General features: G+C 42.8%; 1 protein-coding gene across 1 annotated transcript in view; it reads left to right on the top strand.

Moving 5' to 3' along the window:
- LOC149459135 (tetraspanin-36-like) overlaps positions 1–14,932 on the top strand; it is a 31,417-nt gene extending 16,485 nt beyond the window's left edge. Inside the window, exons 2-7 of the mRNA XM_089681601.1 lie at positions 812–1,003; positions 2,194–2,268; positions 8,676–8,771; positions 10,263–10,409; positions 11,790–11,873; positions 14,411–14,932. Coding sequence (XP_089537727.1) covers positions 812–1,003; positions 2,194–2,268; positions 8,676–8,771; positions 10,263–10,409; positions 11,790–11,873; positions 14,411–14,479 — 663 coding nt within the window. The 3' untranslated portion in view covers positions 14,480–14,932. The remainder of the gene's footprint in view (positions 1–811; positions 1,004–2,193; positions 2,269–8,675; positions 8,772–10,262; positions 10,410–11,789; positions 11,874–14,410) is intronic.
- The last annotated feature ends 68 nt before the right edge of the window (positions 14,933–15,000 follow it).

Below are 15,000 nucleotides of genomic sequence, written 5' to 3'. Positions count from 1 at the left end.
GATTGATTTAAAAAAGTCCTGGATTATTTCTTGGATACACAGAATATAACTGGATACTAACATTTATAGGTAAAGTTGATCCAGGGAATATCCGATTGCCTCTCGGGGGATCAGGAAGGAATTTTTTTTCCTGCAGGAGCAAATTAGATCATGCTTTGCTGGGATTTTTGCCTTCCTCTGGATCAACTGTGGGTATAGGATTATAACTTTTTTTTTTTTTTTAAATGGTTGATCTGGATGGACTTTTGTCTTTTTTTTTTCAGCCAGACTAACTATGTAACTATAACATACAAGCACCTCACCATGGTGCTTTTTATTTTCCCTGTCTGTTAGTGGACAGTGGGCATGTCCATGATGACCAGGACTCAGAGGAAGTGGGTTGAAAGAAGAAAATAAAAAGTACAGTGGGGGGCAAATCTCTGGCTGTAATCTGAGTATTGCAGCAAAAGCTGCTTTGTTTACTGTATCTTTAAGGGATCTTGCATGTGGCTGTATATTTTAAGTTGTGGAAATGACACCCATACGCTTGCAGGTGTATACACAGCCTGAGGTTGCACGCCAATAGTCACATATGGTGTTTTCTGTAATGCAGGGCCCTCTGTTTCCTCTTGTACCAAATTGTATTGTAACTGTAATGTCGGCCTTCATTGTGTAAAGTGCTGTGCAAACTGCTGGCGATATATAAATCCTGTATAATAATAATAATAATGTATCTCAAGGGGCATCTAAAAAAAAACTTACACCTAATATAATTCATTTTTATTTTGTTTAAATGTTATCCAGTTACTTTACATCTACTTCTGTCTTCCAGGTGGCAGCAGCTGGACTGGCATATGTCGGGATTAATGCGATTGTCACCTACAAGCAATATGAGGATTTCCTGGGGAACATGTATGTGATGCTTCCATCTGTGATCATTCTATGTGTGGCCGTGTTCATGCTCATCATCGGATGCCTTGGCTTCTGCTCCACCATTCGGGAATCCAGCTGCGGACTGGGATGTGTAAGTACTTGGCTGTCCCTTACCAGCCAAATATTTCGCATTTTACCCCCCACCCCCCCACAGGCGTGTAAAGATCTGAAGGTGATTACTTAGGGAATTTACATTGTAGGTCTGTGTTCCCATCCCATAGTGTATGTGTACTGTATGTACAGTATATGTAAATGAGTGTGTGTGTATATTATTAAATATAATACAAATGGCTGTAAAAGTGGAAGCACACATCAGCCACTTCAATACCGGACATTTTTACCCCCTTACTGCCCAGGCCAATTTTCAGCTTTCAGCGTTGTTGCACTTTGACAATTGCGCGGTCATGCAACACTGTACCCATATGACATTATAATTTTTTTCACACAGAGAGATTTCTTTTGGTGTTATTTAATCACCACTGAGTTGTTTTTTTATTAATGCTAAATAAAACAGAAAACACCTGAAACGTTTGAAAAAAAAAAAGGCACTTTTCTTCATTTCTGTTATAAAATTTTGCAAATAAAAAACATTTCTTCATAAATTTAGGTCAAAATGTGTTTTGCTACATTTTCTTTGGTAAAATAATAATTGAATTTGCATTTTTTTTTTCAAATGTTTTCTATTTTTTTCTACTATTTTATTTTTCAGCACACTGTGGCCAAAGCAATATAATGTTACTATAGTAACATTGTACTACTCTGGGCAAGTGATCAGGATTTTTTTTTTTTAACACGTTATGATTGCTAATACCAATGTATTTCATTGATATTTGCAATCCTTGTTACTGAATGAAACTGATTCATTCAGTGTTTTGTTGTGATTAGCTGTGATTGGGCAAAGCTGATCACATGATACAGATGGGCTGTGATTGGCCCTGTCTGTATCATGTGACTGCCTTGACCAATCACAGCTAACAACGTAATTGTATACAATGGATGGCATGACAGGAAGCCATCCATTGTATACAACTGACGTGATCTGCTGTGATTGGTCACAGCGGTCACGTGACACTGGCAACAGGCTGGTGTAGTGATATGTCATCGGCTGTGTCCCGAGATGTTTGTTTTGACAGGATGTCATATGGCGCCCAGTCCCAACGAGGAGTGTCCCGCCCGGCCGTCAATCTGCTATAGGCTGGGCATGAAAGTGTAAAAATAAGGCCAACATTATGTAGACTGTAACTTTTTAATATCTGACTTTTTGTTTTTGTGAATCTATAGTTCATCACCATGATTTCCATCATATTAGTGGCTGGAATGGCGTCTCTTGTGTTGGGACTCGTATACAAAGATAAGGTGAGGAATGAATTAAGAGGTTATGCGTTGACATACTGAGACCTTATGTAACAATGGTTTCATCTAAGATTGTGCAATTCTGACATTTCAAAATTCTTCCACTTTTGGTAGTGGTGACCCAACGGCATCTCCATGTATCAATACATAAGGGGGGATATGATCTCCATGTATAATACATATGGGGGGATATGATCTCCATGTATAATACATAAGGGGGGATATGATCTCCCTGTATAATACATAAGGGGGGATATGATCTCCATGTATAATACATAAGGGGGGATATGATCTCCCTGTATAATACATAAGGGGGGATATGATCTCCCTGTATAATACATAAGGGGGGATATGATCTCCATGTATAATACATAAGGGGGATATGATCTCCATGTATAATACATAAGGGGGGATATGATCTCCATGTATAATACATAAGGGGGGGATATGATCTCCATGTATAATACATAAGGGGGGGATATGATCTCCATGTATAATACATAAGGGGGATATGATCTCCATGTATAATACATAAGGGGGATATGATCTCCATGTATAATACGTAAGGGGGATATGATCTCCATGTATAATACATAAGGGGGGATATGATCTCCATGTATAATACATAAGGGGGGATATGATCTCCATGTATAATACATAAGGGGGATATGATCTCCATGTATAATACATAAGGGGGGATATGATCTCCATGTATAATACATAAGGGGGGATATGATCTCCATGTATAATACATAAGGGGGGATATGATCTCCCTGTATAATACATAAGGGGGGATATGATCTCCCTGTATAATACATAAGGGGGGATATGATCTCCCTGTATAATACATAAGGGGGGATATGATCTCCGTGTATAATACATAAGGGGGATATGATCTCCGTGTATAATGCATAAGGGGGGGATATGATCTCCGTGTATAATGCATAAGGGGGGGATATGATCTCCGTGTATAATGCATAAGGGGGGGATATGATCTCCGTGTATAATGCATAAGGGGGGGATATGATCTCCGTGTATAATGCATAAGGGGGGGATATGATCTCCGTGTATAATGCATAAGGGGGGATATGATCTCCGTGTATAATGCATAAGGGGGGATATGATCTCCGTGTATAATGCATAAGGGGGGGATATGATCTCCGTGTATAATACATAAGGGGGGGGATATGATCTCCGTGTATAATACATAAGGGGGGGGATATGATCTCCGTGTATAATACATAAGGGGGGGGATATGATCTCCGTGTATAATACATAAGGGGGGGGGAATATGATCTCCATGTATAAATACATCAGTGGTTCATATAGTGAACTCGGTGTAGAGTTATTCACCCTGAGGTCATCACAGAGGACAAGGGGGCGCTCTTTACGTCTGGAGGAAAAGAAATGTAATCTCCAAACACGGAAAGGTTTCTTCACAGTGAGAGCTGTGAAAATGTGGAATAGACTCCCTCAAGAGTTGGTTCTGGCCAGCTCAGTGGATTGATTTAAAAAAAGTCCTGGATTGTTTCTTGGATACACAGAATATAACTGGATATAACATTTATAGGAAAAGTTGATCCAGGAAATATCCGTTAGCCTCTCGAGGGATCAGGAAGGAACTTTTTTTCCCAGCAGGAGCAAATTGGATCATGCTTTGCTGGGTTCTTTGCCTTCCTCTGGATCAACTGTGGGTGTAGGATTATAGGTTTTTTTGTTGTTTTTTTTTTTTTATGGTTGAACTGGATAGACTATTGTCTTTTTTCAGCCAGACTAACTATGTAACTATGACATACAAGCACCACACCATGGTGCTTTTTATTTTCCCTGTCCGGTAGTGGACAGTGGGCATGTCCATGATGACAGGGACTCAGAGGAAGGGGGTTGAATGATGAAGAACTGGGTTGAACTGGATGGACTTTTTTTTTTCTTTTTTTCAGCCAGACTATGTATAGTAATTGTACTGTCTCCCTTTTATATTTTTAAGTGCTGCACAAACTGTTGACACTATATAAATCCTGCATAATCATAATCCCTGTTACTTGAGGACAAAGAAATGGGGTGATGGGGGCAGCTAAATGCCACATCTGGCCACTGCAGCCCATTGTGTTGTGGCTGCATACAGATTGGACAATTGGCTGCATCCACTTTGGAGCTAGAGAACGCATGTAACCCTTCATATAAGCCATTACATGCCAACAGCTGCATTGATGGCCATTGACTTGCACAGGGTACAAGCCTTGCTGCAGCTGTTCACACACCACTTGTTCATGAAGCTAAAGTTTCTCCACCGCAGATTCTTGTCGGTGAAGTTGGTCACCTTTTGACTGAGCCTCTACAGTCTGTTCCCATTGGAGAGCTTTCCCTTTCCATCCTTTGTGTTCTCAATGTAGGACAGGGGTGCTCCAGCCACGGCCTACAAAGCCCTCTGATGTGGCCTGCAACCTCAAACCAGGGAAGCACATGCCCATGCTTCGGGATGGCGGGACGGCAAGCCCAGACCTTGATCAATGGGTTGCCAACCCATCATCCCAGAGCATCAGAGTGCATAGAGCTGGCACTGGAAGCGGAGGAAGCAAGTGGCCGCAGACGGAGCAGGAGTCCCATAAACCAATTATTATTATTATTATTATTATACAGGATTTATATATTATTATTATTATTATTATTATTATTATACAGGATTTATATATTATTATTATTATACAGGATTTATATGGCGCCAACAGTTTGCTCAGCGCTTTACAATATCAAAGGCAGACAATACAGCAACAATACAGTTCAATACAAGAGGGTTAGGAGGGCCCTGCTCTTTGGCGCTTACAATCTAAGAGGGAGGGTCTGGTGGTACAAAAGGTAATAACTGTGGGGGATGGACTGGTAGGAGGAATAGAAGATTCCATTATTAGCTGAGGGCAGGATAGGCTTCCCTGAAGAGAGAAGTTTTCAGAGATCGCCTAAAAGTGGGCAGAGTAGTCTGATAGATTGTGGTACAGAATTCCAGAGGATGGGGGAGGCTCTGGAGAAGTCCTGAAGATTAGCATGGGAGGGAGCTAGAGAGCAGGAGGTCGTGGGAGGAGCAGAGAGGACGGTTTGGGTGATATTTGCAGACAAGATATTTGGAATCCAATTTCCTCCTAGCGCCGGCTCCTGTCCCAGGTAGAGTGATACCAAGTGCTCTCCACCTCTAATCCTTTCTAGCAGCCTGGAGAGTGATGCCAGCACAAGCCGGAAGAGGGAAAGCTCAGCGTATTCACATCACATCACATACACTGCATTTTACAATGGCCATGTTAGCTTTCCTGCACGTTAGCTGCACTGAACCATAGACTTTTACTGTATTCTGTGGATTTGGTGAGCTTTCTGAACTCCTGAATGCAGAACGTAGACCACACCTGCTAGACGTAATAGAAGTCTATGGCTCAGTGCAGCAAAGCCACGTGTGCACTGTGCTGCACCCGCGGTGTGGGTAACCCACAGAGCATCAGTGTGAATGCAGCCTTCTAGGGGACTCAGGACAGGGCTTGTTTACATTTGCAGTTTGTGGGGCAATAAAATTGCATAGTTCATTGTGGTCTGCAACCAGTTACCAAATCACTTAAGTGGCCCTGAATCTTCAAAAGGTTAAGCACCCTTGGTCTAGGACAGTGGTGGGCAACCTTTTTTTTCAACTGAGCCAAATCTCGCCAAAACCACAATTGAAATTTATTTTGAGAGCCGCATTTTTAAAACTGAAAATTCATCCCCCATATAGTAATTCATCCCCCATAGTAATTCATCCCCCCTATAGTAATTCATCCCCCCTATAGTAATTCATCCCCCCTATAGTAATTCATTCCCCATATAGTAATTCATCCCCCATATTGTGTCAATTCACTTACCTTTGCTCCGCCCGTTCCTCTCGCCGTGTTCCCGCGCCGTTCCGGTCTTCAGGGCGGACTGTGAGAGGAGAGGAGTTCGTCACGCTGCCCCGCCTACATCCTGACAGCCAGTGTTTGCCACGCTCCACGGGCCGGATTAAAAGGTCCGCCGGGCCATAGTTTGCCCATCGCTGGGCTAGCTGCAGAGTCCTGACTTTTGGGGCGGCCGCCCGAGAGGAGGGAGGGGAGCGGGCGCCCGGCACACAGAAGAGCCGCATTAAAGTGTGTAAAGAGCCGCATGTGGCTCGCGAGCCGCGGCTTGCCGACCACTGGTCTAGGACATGGTAAGAGGGTTGGTTTCCCCAGTGCTGCAGAAGTTTCATTCTTTCTCCACTTGATCCAAAACTAGGCTGGAAAAAAAAAAAATCAAGTTTTCAGTTGGTATTGGGTTTTCTAGACCAGTGTTTCGCAACCTTTTTTTTTTTTTTTTTTCAGTCAAGGCCCCCTTTCAACATTATGGACAGTCCCGGGGCACCCTTTAAAATGATGGACAGTCCTGAGGCACCCTTTAAAATTATGGACAGTATTAAGGCATCCGATTCTAAATTATGAAAAACTATTCTAATAGTTTTCTATAATGCAGCAACATCCACACATGTAGGACACCCAACATTAGAGGTGATTTAGTTTTCCAAAACAAACACACTATTGCACACTGGTACTGACTAGTATACCAGTGTTACTCCTCTCCCTCAGTTTTTCTCCATCACTGAGCTAATGTGACCCCATCGTTGATGGAGAGGGACAAGGGAGGGTCAAACCAGGATGCTGTGCAGGCTACCAACATCCTCTTTATCAAATTGTCATTGGTTGTCAGGACGCCGGCAGCTAGAAGGTCATAATGGTGCACAATGAAAACCTGTGGCTTTGTGTAACTAAAAGGCAGGCTTGTTTCACCCGCTGGCTTGTATACAAATTTTTAGACATTTTGCCAAGGCACCCTAAAGAAACCTCAAGGCACCCTGGTTGAGAGAGGCTGCTCTAGACTATTCAAGGGGCCCCAACCTCAAAATGTTCACATAAAGCAATACTGGGATGGATAAAATGAATTGAAATGGCTGATATGCTTGGCTTTCCTGGAGGAAATACTGTTCCGATCTTTATTAACTCCAATAATCTGGAGCTCTTTGCATTTGGGAAGAATTGTGCCCCCAGCTCTTACGGCTCCAGTATTTTGGGAAAAGTTCATCTGCAGCACCACCTGCTGTTAAAACTGATATTGCAGCATGACCAAACCATTATTACATTTGGATGGACTTGGATTCCTTCCCGATCTTCAAGGAGACATCCCCTGGATCAAAAATCTCTAATGTTATTATACATGTTAATAGCCAGTTATCTTCTGTGAGCTTAGGAATGATTCCAGCTTAAAAAGAAAAAAAAAACGGGGTTGGCTACTATATCTGTAGGACTTCTGTCCAGGGTAATAGAAGAAAGCAAGAGGATTGTAGAGGTGAAGAACCCTTGTACTACACCAGTCAGTCTTAAAGAAACTAATATTGAGGGAAAACATGGAGGCTACCATGGCTGACCTCCTCCTTCTATGGTTGTTTTGCTAGAATGCTTTCAGACACTGACCCAGGAAAGTCCATGTCATACCTGTTCCAGGTTAGTGACTCAAGTAGTGAAGACACTGAATCTGATTAACAGCCAGAAAACTAGTATTTACAGCAGCAAAGATTGGCAATGCCACCCCAAGCCTCTCGAGGTTTTCCAATACAGTGTACTTCCAATCAGATAGGGGCTCTAATCCCTCCTCACTCTTTCCAAAGCTAAAACAAGTTTTTGGTTTGCATACCTTCTAATGGTGATTCTGGCCAGAATGGACATCTCAAAGTCTTGCTATGGCCTTCAGCCCCTGTGCCTCAGATCCTAGTGATTTTTGTGCAGCCAGAAGGCACAGGTGCGCACTGTCCAGCCCCACTGGCAACAGCCTGTATTGAAGCCTATGAGTGGCTCAATAATGTGGTGGCTGGACACTGCACCAAGTGGAACTGACATTTAGGGCCGTATGTACCAGCGGATGAATGGCTGTAACACAGAATTCTTATGTTCTGTGCATATGGTCCTAAACATTGGTACAGCGTCCAGCCCAGGGGCGGACTGACAACTCATGGGGCGCCCAGGCAATCGGGGATCATGGGGCCCCTGTGTCCTTGCCCAAACTCAAATAAGCCTATGAAAAAGGTACCAGGGGCATCTTATGGGGCCCCCTACTGACCCCGGGCTTCCAAATGGTCAGTCCGCCCCTGGTCCAGCCACCACATTTTTCAGACTCACAAACTTTTACAGGCTGCTTATAGCAGGCTGAGCAGTGTATCTGTGTCTTCCGGGCCGCACGAAAGTTCTTGGATAAGACACAGAGGCTAATTGTCCAGTGTGCATGAGACCTTAGACTTGATATATTTGTTTTTTCATAGTTTTATTTACACAGAACACAGGTCTATGTCTACAGCGGCTCATTGATCTGACTTTCTTTTTTACTCCTAGATTAATCCAGAACTGGAGAAAAACATGAACCTCTTTTTCCAGAAGTACAATGGAAAAAATGTAGAAAGTTCCACTGTGGACTTCATCCAGGAAGAGGTAATCTGCTTAAGTTATATTCTAGATTGCATGTCACTTACATTTTTTGTTAGATCTTCCTTTTAAGAGAGCATTTTTATCGCCAGAAAGATTGTTGAACCCCCCACTTCCCCAGGGGATTTTTTGTACACCGCAATTGTCCTCATCTAAATCAGTTGAGGGGTTGCTGAACTGTGGTGTTGGATAGCTAGTTCCACCCACCTACCTACAGTAGCTATCTGACAATATGGAGACGAAGCTCTGAATGGCAGCTCAGAGCATATAAGGCAGTACAAACAAAGCATACACCGCTCCCCCTCCTACTGATGACATTGCTGTGCCGCCTCCTGTTTAGTGCACAGAGTCTGGAGCTGCATCCTGCTATTCAGGGGAACAGAGAGAGGAAACTGTCAGCTTGCGTGATGAATGGTTGGACCTGGAGAAAAGAGGGCACTATTTTCACAAAAATACAAGCTGACAACCACACAAGCCAGGTACTACATTAGGTTATCTTGGACAAGTGTAGTATCTGGCTTGTGCTGTTGTCAGCTTCTGTTTTTGTGATGTGCTCATCTCAAGCTGCAACCATTCACAACAACCGCTGACGATTTCCACTCTCTCTGTGCCCTGGATAGCGGGCGCCAGCCCTAGACTTTGTGTAAACTAGTGAGGAGAGACAGAGCAACACAATGGATGGGATGGGGGGGTTTGACTCATGGCTAGCTGTAACTCCTCCCCCCTTGGGATATTCCATAACTTTAGACTTCAGTAAGGTTGAAGGTACAGGCAGGAATGACAGGAAAAAAGGATATCTTTATCTATTTTACATTTTACTGCTCAGATTTAAATGGGGGGGGGGGGCTAAAAGTGCACAGTAATTATTGAGGAATTCTTTTTTTCCTTCTGGTGACAGATGTTCTTTAATTGCTTCCCGGCCGCCCTATAGCAGAAATACTGCTACAGGGCGGCACGGCTGCGCAAAATCACGTGTGTGTATATGTACGTGATTTTGCATTTCTGGGTGATTGCCGAGCATCTTCGACGGGGAGGAGAACTGTTTGTAAACAAAACTGCTCCCCTGCCTGTCAGCTCGTGCACACTGCTTTGGATGGCTGTGCACAGCAGAGTGAAGCGCATGGACACAGCCCTAAGGAAAACACACCCAGCACACAGTTAAGCCTTTGAGCGCCCCTCATGTTAACCCCTTCCTGCCCAGTGCCATTAGTAGTGTCAGTGCTTTCTTTTTTTTTTGTTTAGCACTGATCACTGTATTGGTGTCACTGGGAATGTCAGTGACACCAAGTCAGTTCCCCCCCAGTGTCAGAATGCCCACAGCAGTCCCTGACCGCCACCATTAGTGATGTGAAGGTCTTCGAAATGCTTTCTTCCTGCACAGAATGGGATAATAGCATTTAAATAGAGCTGTCTTGCAGTGCTGTAATGTTTCTTGTACTTGTGTTTGGATATTGGAATGCATTTGTAAAATCTATTTTTTTTCCTCCGTCTGAACAGTTGCAGTGCTGCGGAATAAAGAACTACACCAGCTGGGAGAACACAACCTGGTATAAAACCAATCACACAGTGCCCAAAAGCTGCTGTATGAAGAATGCCACTCAGTGTACTGGAGATCTGACGGACCTTAAAAAGCTCTACACTGAGGTAAGAACATCCTTGAACAGTGGACCATGTATAGAAATCCTATAGAGAAGGGTGGGGACTTGGTGTGCCTATGGCAGTATGGGGGGGCATAAAGGCATGGGATCTGACCACCAAACACACATGCAAGATAATGGAACTGCAACCCAAGCATGTGATCAGGGCTGGCAAGAGCTCTCCATGCCTGACTTGCGGTCTTCACCCCACAACACGAGTCCTTCCATATAGATACAGTCGGCAACCAGGTGAGGATAATTAAAATTTCTCCTTTTTTTATTTTGACCAAGCAGTACATGTGTTCCAATCAGAGCCAGCACTTGGGATGGGATCTGACCACCTTCAGCCTTCCCATTTAGCAGGCAGGTTAAATGTTTTTCTTGTCAATGGGGAGGATATAAGAAGCTGCCAGCCCTGATTATGTAGTGGATAGGCTATAGGGGCAGATTTTCTAACCCGGCTGACTGTTCCCCTAGACCAGCCTTTCTCAACCAGGGTGCCTTGAGGTTCCCCTAGACCAGCCTTTCTCAACCAGGGTGCCTTGAGGTTTCTTCAAGGGTGCCTTGAGGTTTCTTCAAGGGTGCCTTGAGGTTTCTTCAAGGGTGCCTTGAGGTTTCTTCAAGGGTGCCTTGAGGTTTCTTCAAGGGTGCCTTGAGGTCTCTTCAGGGTGCCTTAGCAAAATGTCTAAAAATTGCCCAAAACTTTGTATACAAGCCAGCAGGTGGACAGGCCTGCCTTTTAGTTAATAAATCACCTCTAATGCTGGGTATCCTACAAGTGTGGATGTTGCTGCATTATAAAAACTAGAATAGTTTCTCACATTTTAGCATGGGGTGCCCTTTTAAAATTATGGACCATTTTGCGGCACCCAATTTTTTTATTTATTTATTTATTTTTTTAGAATGGGGTGCCTCAAGAATGTTCACAATTTTTAAAGGGTGCCTCAGGACTACCCATATTTTTTTTTTTAAAGGGTGTCTGACCTAAGGTTGAGAAACTCTGCCCTAGACCGTGACCAGCTGGTGCCCTGCATTATATAACAGAGTTTCTTTTCAATGACTTACTTAGCTTGTCCATGTAGATTCCATTACTTCCTGTACCTAATATTGATTTAAGACCATGCTTGGCTGCAGTCTCTGGCCTTCTGCACCTATAAGGGCCTATGAAGCAGTAAAGACGCTACAGCCAATAATACACACAAATTGGCCTCCAGCCAAGCCGATAACATCTGCCAAGTTCGAGTCGAGTACGGTAATGTTCTACAAACACTACTGAGCGCTGCATGAAGGATCTCCTAAAGCAGTAAGCCCCGAAGTTTACCTAGCAAACAGAGCATATATTGAACAATTCTCAGTTGGGTCAATAATGGCTTTTGTTATTTTTCAGGGCTGTGAAGCTAAACTAGAGAACGTTCTACACAAAGTCCTCGGCTTCTCCATGCTGATCATTCTTGGCTTCGTGATTGTTGAGGTAGGTGGAGTTCCTAACATTTGTATTAACCACTTGCCGTCCGCCTACTGTTTTTAAACGGCAGGACGGTGTCACCCTAGGGGTGGGTTGCCGTTCATAAACGGCACCCGCATTTTCTAGTTCTGCGCTCTCCCTCGGAGCGCGCAGCACCACGATCCGGTGCCCGCTGTGTCCTCTGGACACAGTGGAACACCAATCGTTGGATGGGACCTCTGTGTGAGGTCCCGATCATGTGATCACTGATTGGCCAATCAGTGATCATATGCAGAGTAGTAAGATCATTCACAGATTTCACATTTATAAATGAAAGTCCAAAAATTTTTTTTAAAAAAAGGGTTTTTCTTATAAAATATTTCATCATAAATCTTGGCCACAATTTATTGAGTTATCTTTTTAGTAAAAAAAAAATAACCCAAATTAGTTTTAGTTTATAACCAAAAATGTTTAATTTTTAAAAAAAAATTTTTACCTTTATTTTTTTATATTATTTGTTTTTTTTTTTTTTTTTTTTTTTTGTTGTTTACATACTGTCACCCTAGCAGTACAGTGTCACCATGGTGACACTGTACTACTTATGGGGGGGTGATGAACTTTTTTTTATTAAACTGATTGCTTTTACACCCATAAAGGCTGTAAAATCAATAATTTCTCCTTCCCTCTGGCTGCATTCTTGCAGCCATTGAGAACTACTGTGTGAGCTGTGATTGGTCACAGCTTGTCACATGGTACAAGGCTGTTGACTAGCCTTGTACCATATGACCTCTGTGATCATTCACAGATTTCACACGTAGTAAGCAATGATGTCACAAGTGACATCTTGCTTACTACTCTGCATGTGATCACTGGTTGGCCAATCAGTGATCACATGATCGGGACCTCGCACAGAGGTCCCATCTGACGATCAGTGTTCCACTATGTCCGGAGGACACAGTGGGCACCGGATCACGGTGCTGCGCGCTCCCTTGGGCCTCCCTGTCCCAAGCAGAGGAGGGGGAGGTCGTTTATAAATGGCCACCCACCCCTGCACTGCCACCATCTGGCCATTTATATACAACGGCTGGACGGGAGGTGGTTAAGGCAGCCTTGGGTGCTGCCACTGTGTGAATACAATAGCTGGAAGTGAAGATTCCAACTGGCTGACTTAATAATTGAGCACTCTTGGACTGGCATAATGGTGAGATCTCCACCATAATCCCCAACTCTTACTGTGCTTCTTGGAAGTTCCCACCTGTATGTATGTATGTATGCTCCAGCTTCTTCTGTTATAAAAAAACAGAGCAGACCCTTCTAATGGTCCAAGAAGGTGTGTAGACCTAGGAACTAGTGTAGAGATCTTACTAATGGCGTCCCTTAAGAAATTTTCCAGGAGTTTGACTCTTTAACCACTTCCTGTCCGGACACTTTTACCCCCTTCCTGTCCAGGGCAATTTTCAGTTTTCAGCGCTATCACACTTTGAATGACAATTGCGCGGTCATGCAACACTGTACCCATATGAATTTCTTAGCATTTTTTTTGAGACCAATAAAACTTTTTATTTTGGTGGTATTTATTCACCACTGGGATTTTTATTTTTTTTTGCTATATAAATGAAAAAGTCCAAAAATTTTCAAAAAAAGGGGTTTTCTTATAAAATTTTGCAAATAAATAATATTTCATCATAAATCTTGGCCAAAATGTATTCAGTTATCTTTTTAGTAAAAAAAAAAAAAATAACCCAAATTAGTTTATAACCAAAATTTTTTAATTTTTAAAAAAAATTTCTACCTTTTTATTTTTTTATATTGTTTGCTTGTTTTTTTTACATACTGTCACCCTAGCAGTACAGTGTCACCATGGTGACACTGTACTATTTGTGGGGGGTGATGATTTTTTTTTTTTTTTTTTTTACAGTGATTGCTTTTACACCCATATAGGATGTAAAAGCAATCATTTCTCTTTCTCTCTGTCTGCATTCTTGCAGCCATTGAGAAATACTGAGTGAGCTGTGATTGGTCACAGCTTGTCACATGGTACAAGGCTGTTGTGAATAGCCTTGTACCATGTGACCTCTGTGATCATTCACAGATTTCACATGTAGTAAGCAATGATGTCACAAGTGACATCTTGCTTACTACTTTGCATGTGATCACTGATTGGCCTATCAGTGATCACATGATCGGGACCTCGTACAGAGGTCCTGCCCGACGATCGGTGTTCCACTGTGTCTGGAGGACACAGCGGGCACCGGATCGTGGTGCTGCGCGCTCCCAGCTAGAAATGGCGGGTGCCGTTTATGAACGGCAACCCGCCCCTGGAGTGCCACCATCCTGCCGTTTTATAAACAGCAGGCGGACGGCAAGTGGTTTAAATAAATAAATTGAATTGAACTGTCCATTTTTAAATTAGATGAAGACAATTCAAAACGGAGCCTGCCAAAAATAGGGAGGGGGTGTCAATATGAGTTTTGTCTGATTTTCTAGGCTTGTCTATATTGAAGTGATGCCATGCCAAGTGTTTCCAGAACATTAACAAATTACCCATTTACTTTGCTTTCCAGCTCATTTGTTTGATCAGCTTGTGTATGATCTATCGCAAAAGAGACTATCAAGGATATGAGATACTCTAGAATGAGGCAAGATACACTTGGAACGTGAACTCTCAGAACATCACATTGGCCTTTTTTTGCTATTGTATATAGTTGCCAATTGTTTACCTCGTTTTTGGACTTTCTTATATTAATAATCTCAGAAGAGGCTGAAGATGTACAGTAGCTATTACTTTCCAATGTCCTCATTCCATGCAACAGGCCTTGGACTAGGATGCCAATTTGCTAATATACTCCATTAATAAAATCTGGCAAAGATCCCTAATGTACATGTGTTATAAGTGAAGGGAACAAAATCTAGTGTACACTGAATTCTGATTGGCTGATGTCGGCTACTGCATGCTGCACATTGCTCAATGCAGTCTACAATAAGCTAATTTGCGTACCATATATTCCTTTTTTTTAACATTTTTGTGTAAATAATGTATTTGTGTTTCTGGAACTTTTTTGGAATAAAAATGTCACTGGATACAATGTTGCACAGTGTGATTGATTTGGTTTAAAGTCACGACTGAACTAAGCGGGACAATTATTACTGACCT

Source organism: Staurois parvus, unplaced genomic scaffold (genome assembly GCF_062004578.1).
Source record: "Staurois parvus isolate SC_StPar_1 unplaced genomic scaffold, SC_StPar_1.0 ptg000272l, whole genome shotgun sequence".
NCBI classification, from domain to species: Eukaryota; Metazoa; Chordata; class Amphibia; order Anura; family Ranidae; genus Staurois; species Staurois parvus.
Note: the sequence above shows the minus strand (reverse complement) of the source record. Positions and strands in the feature narration are given on the sequence as shown.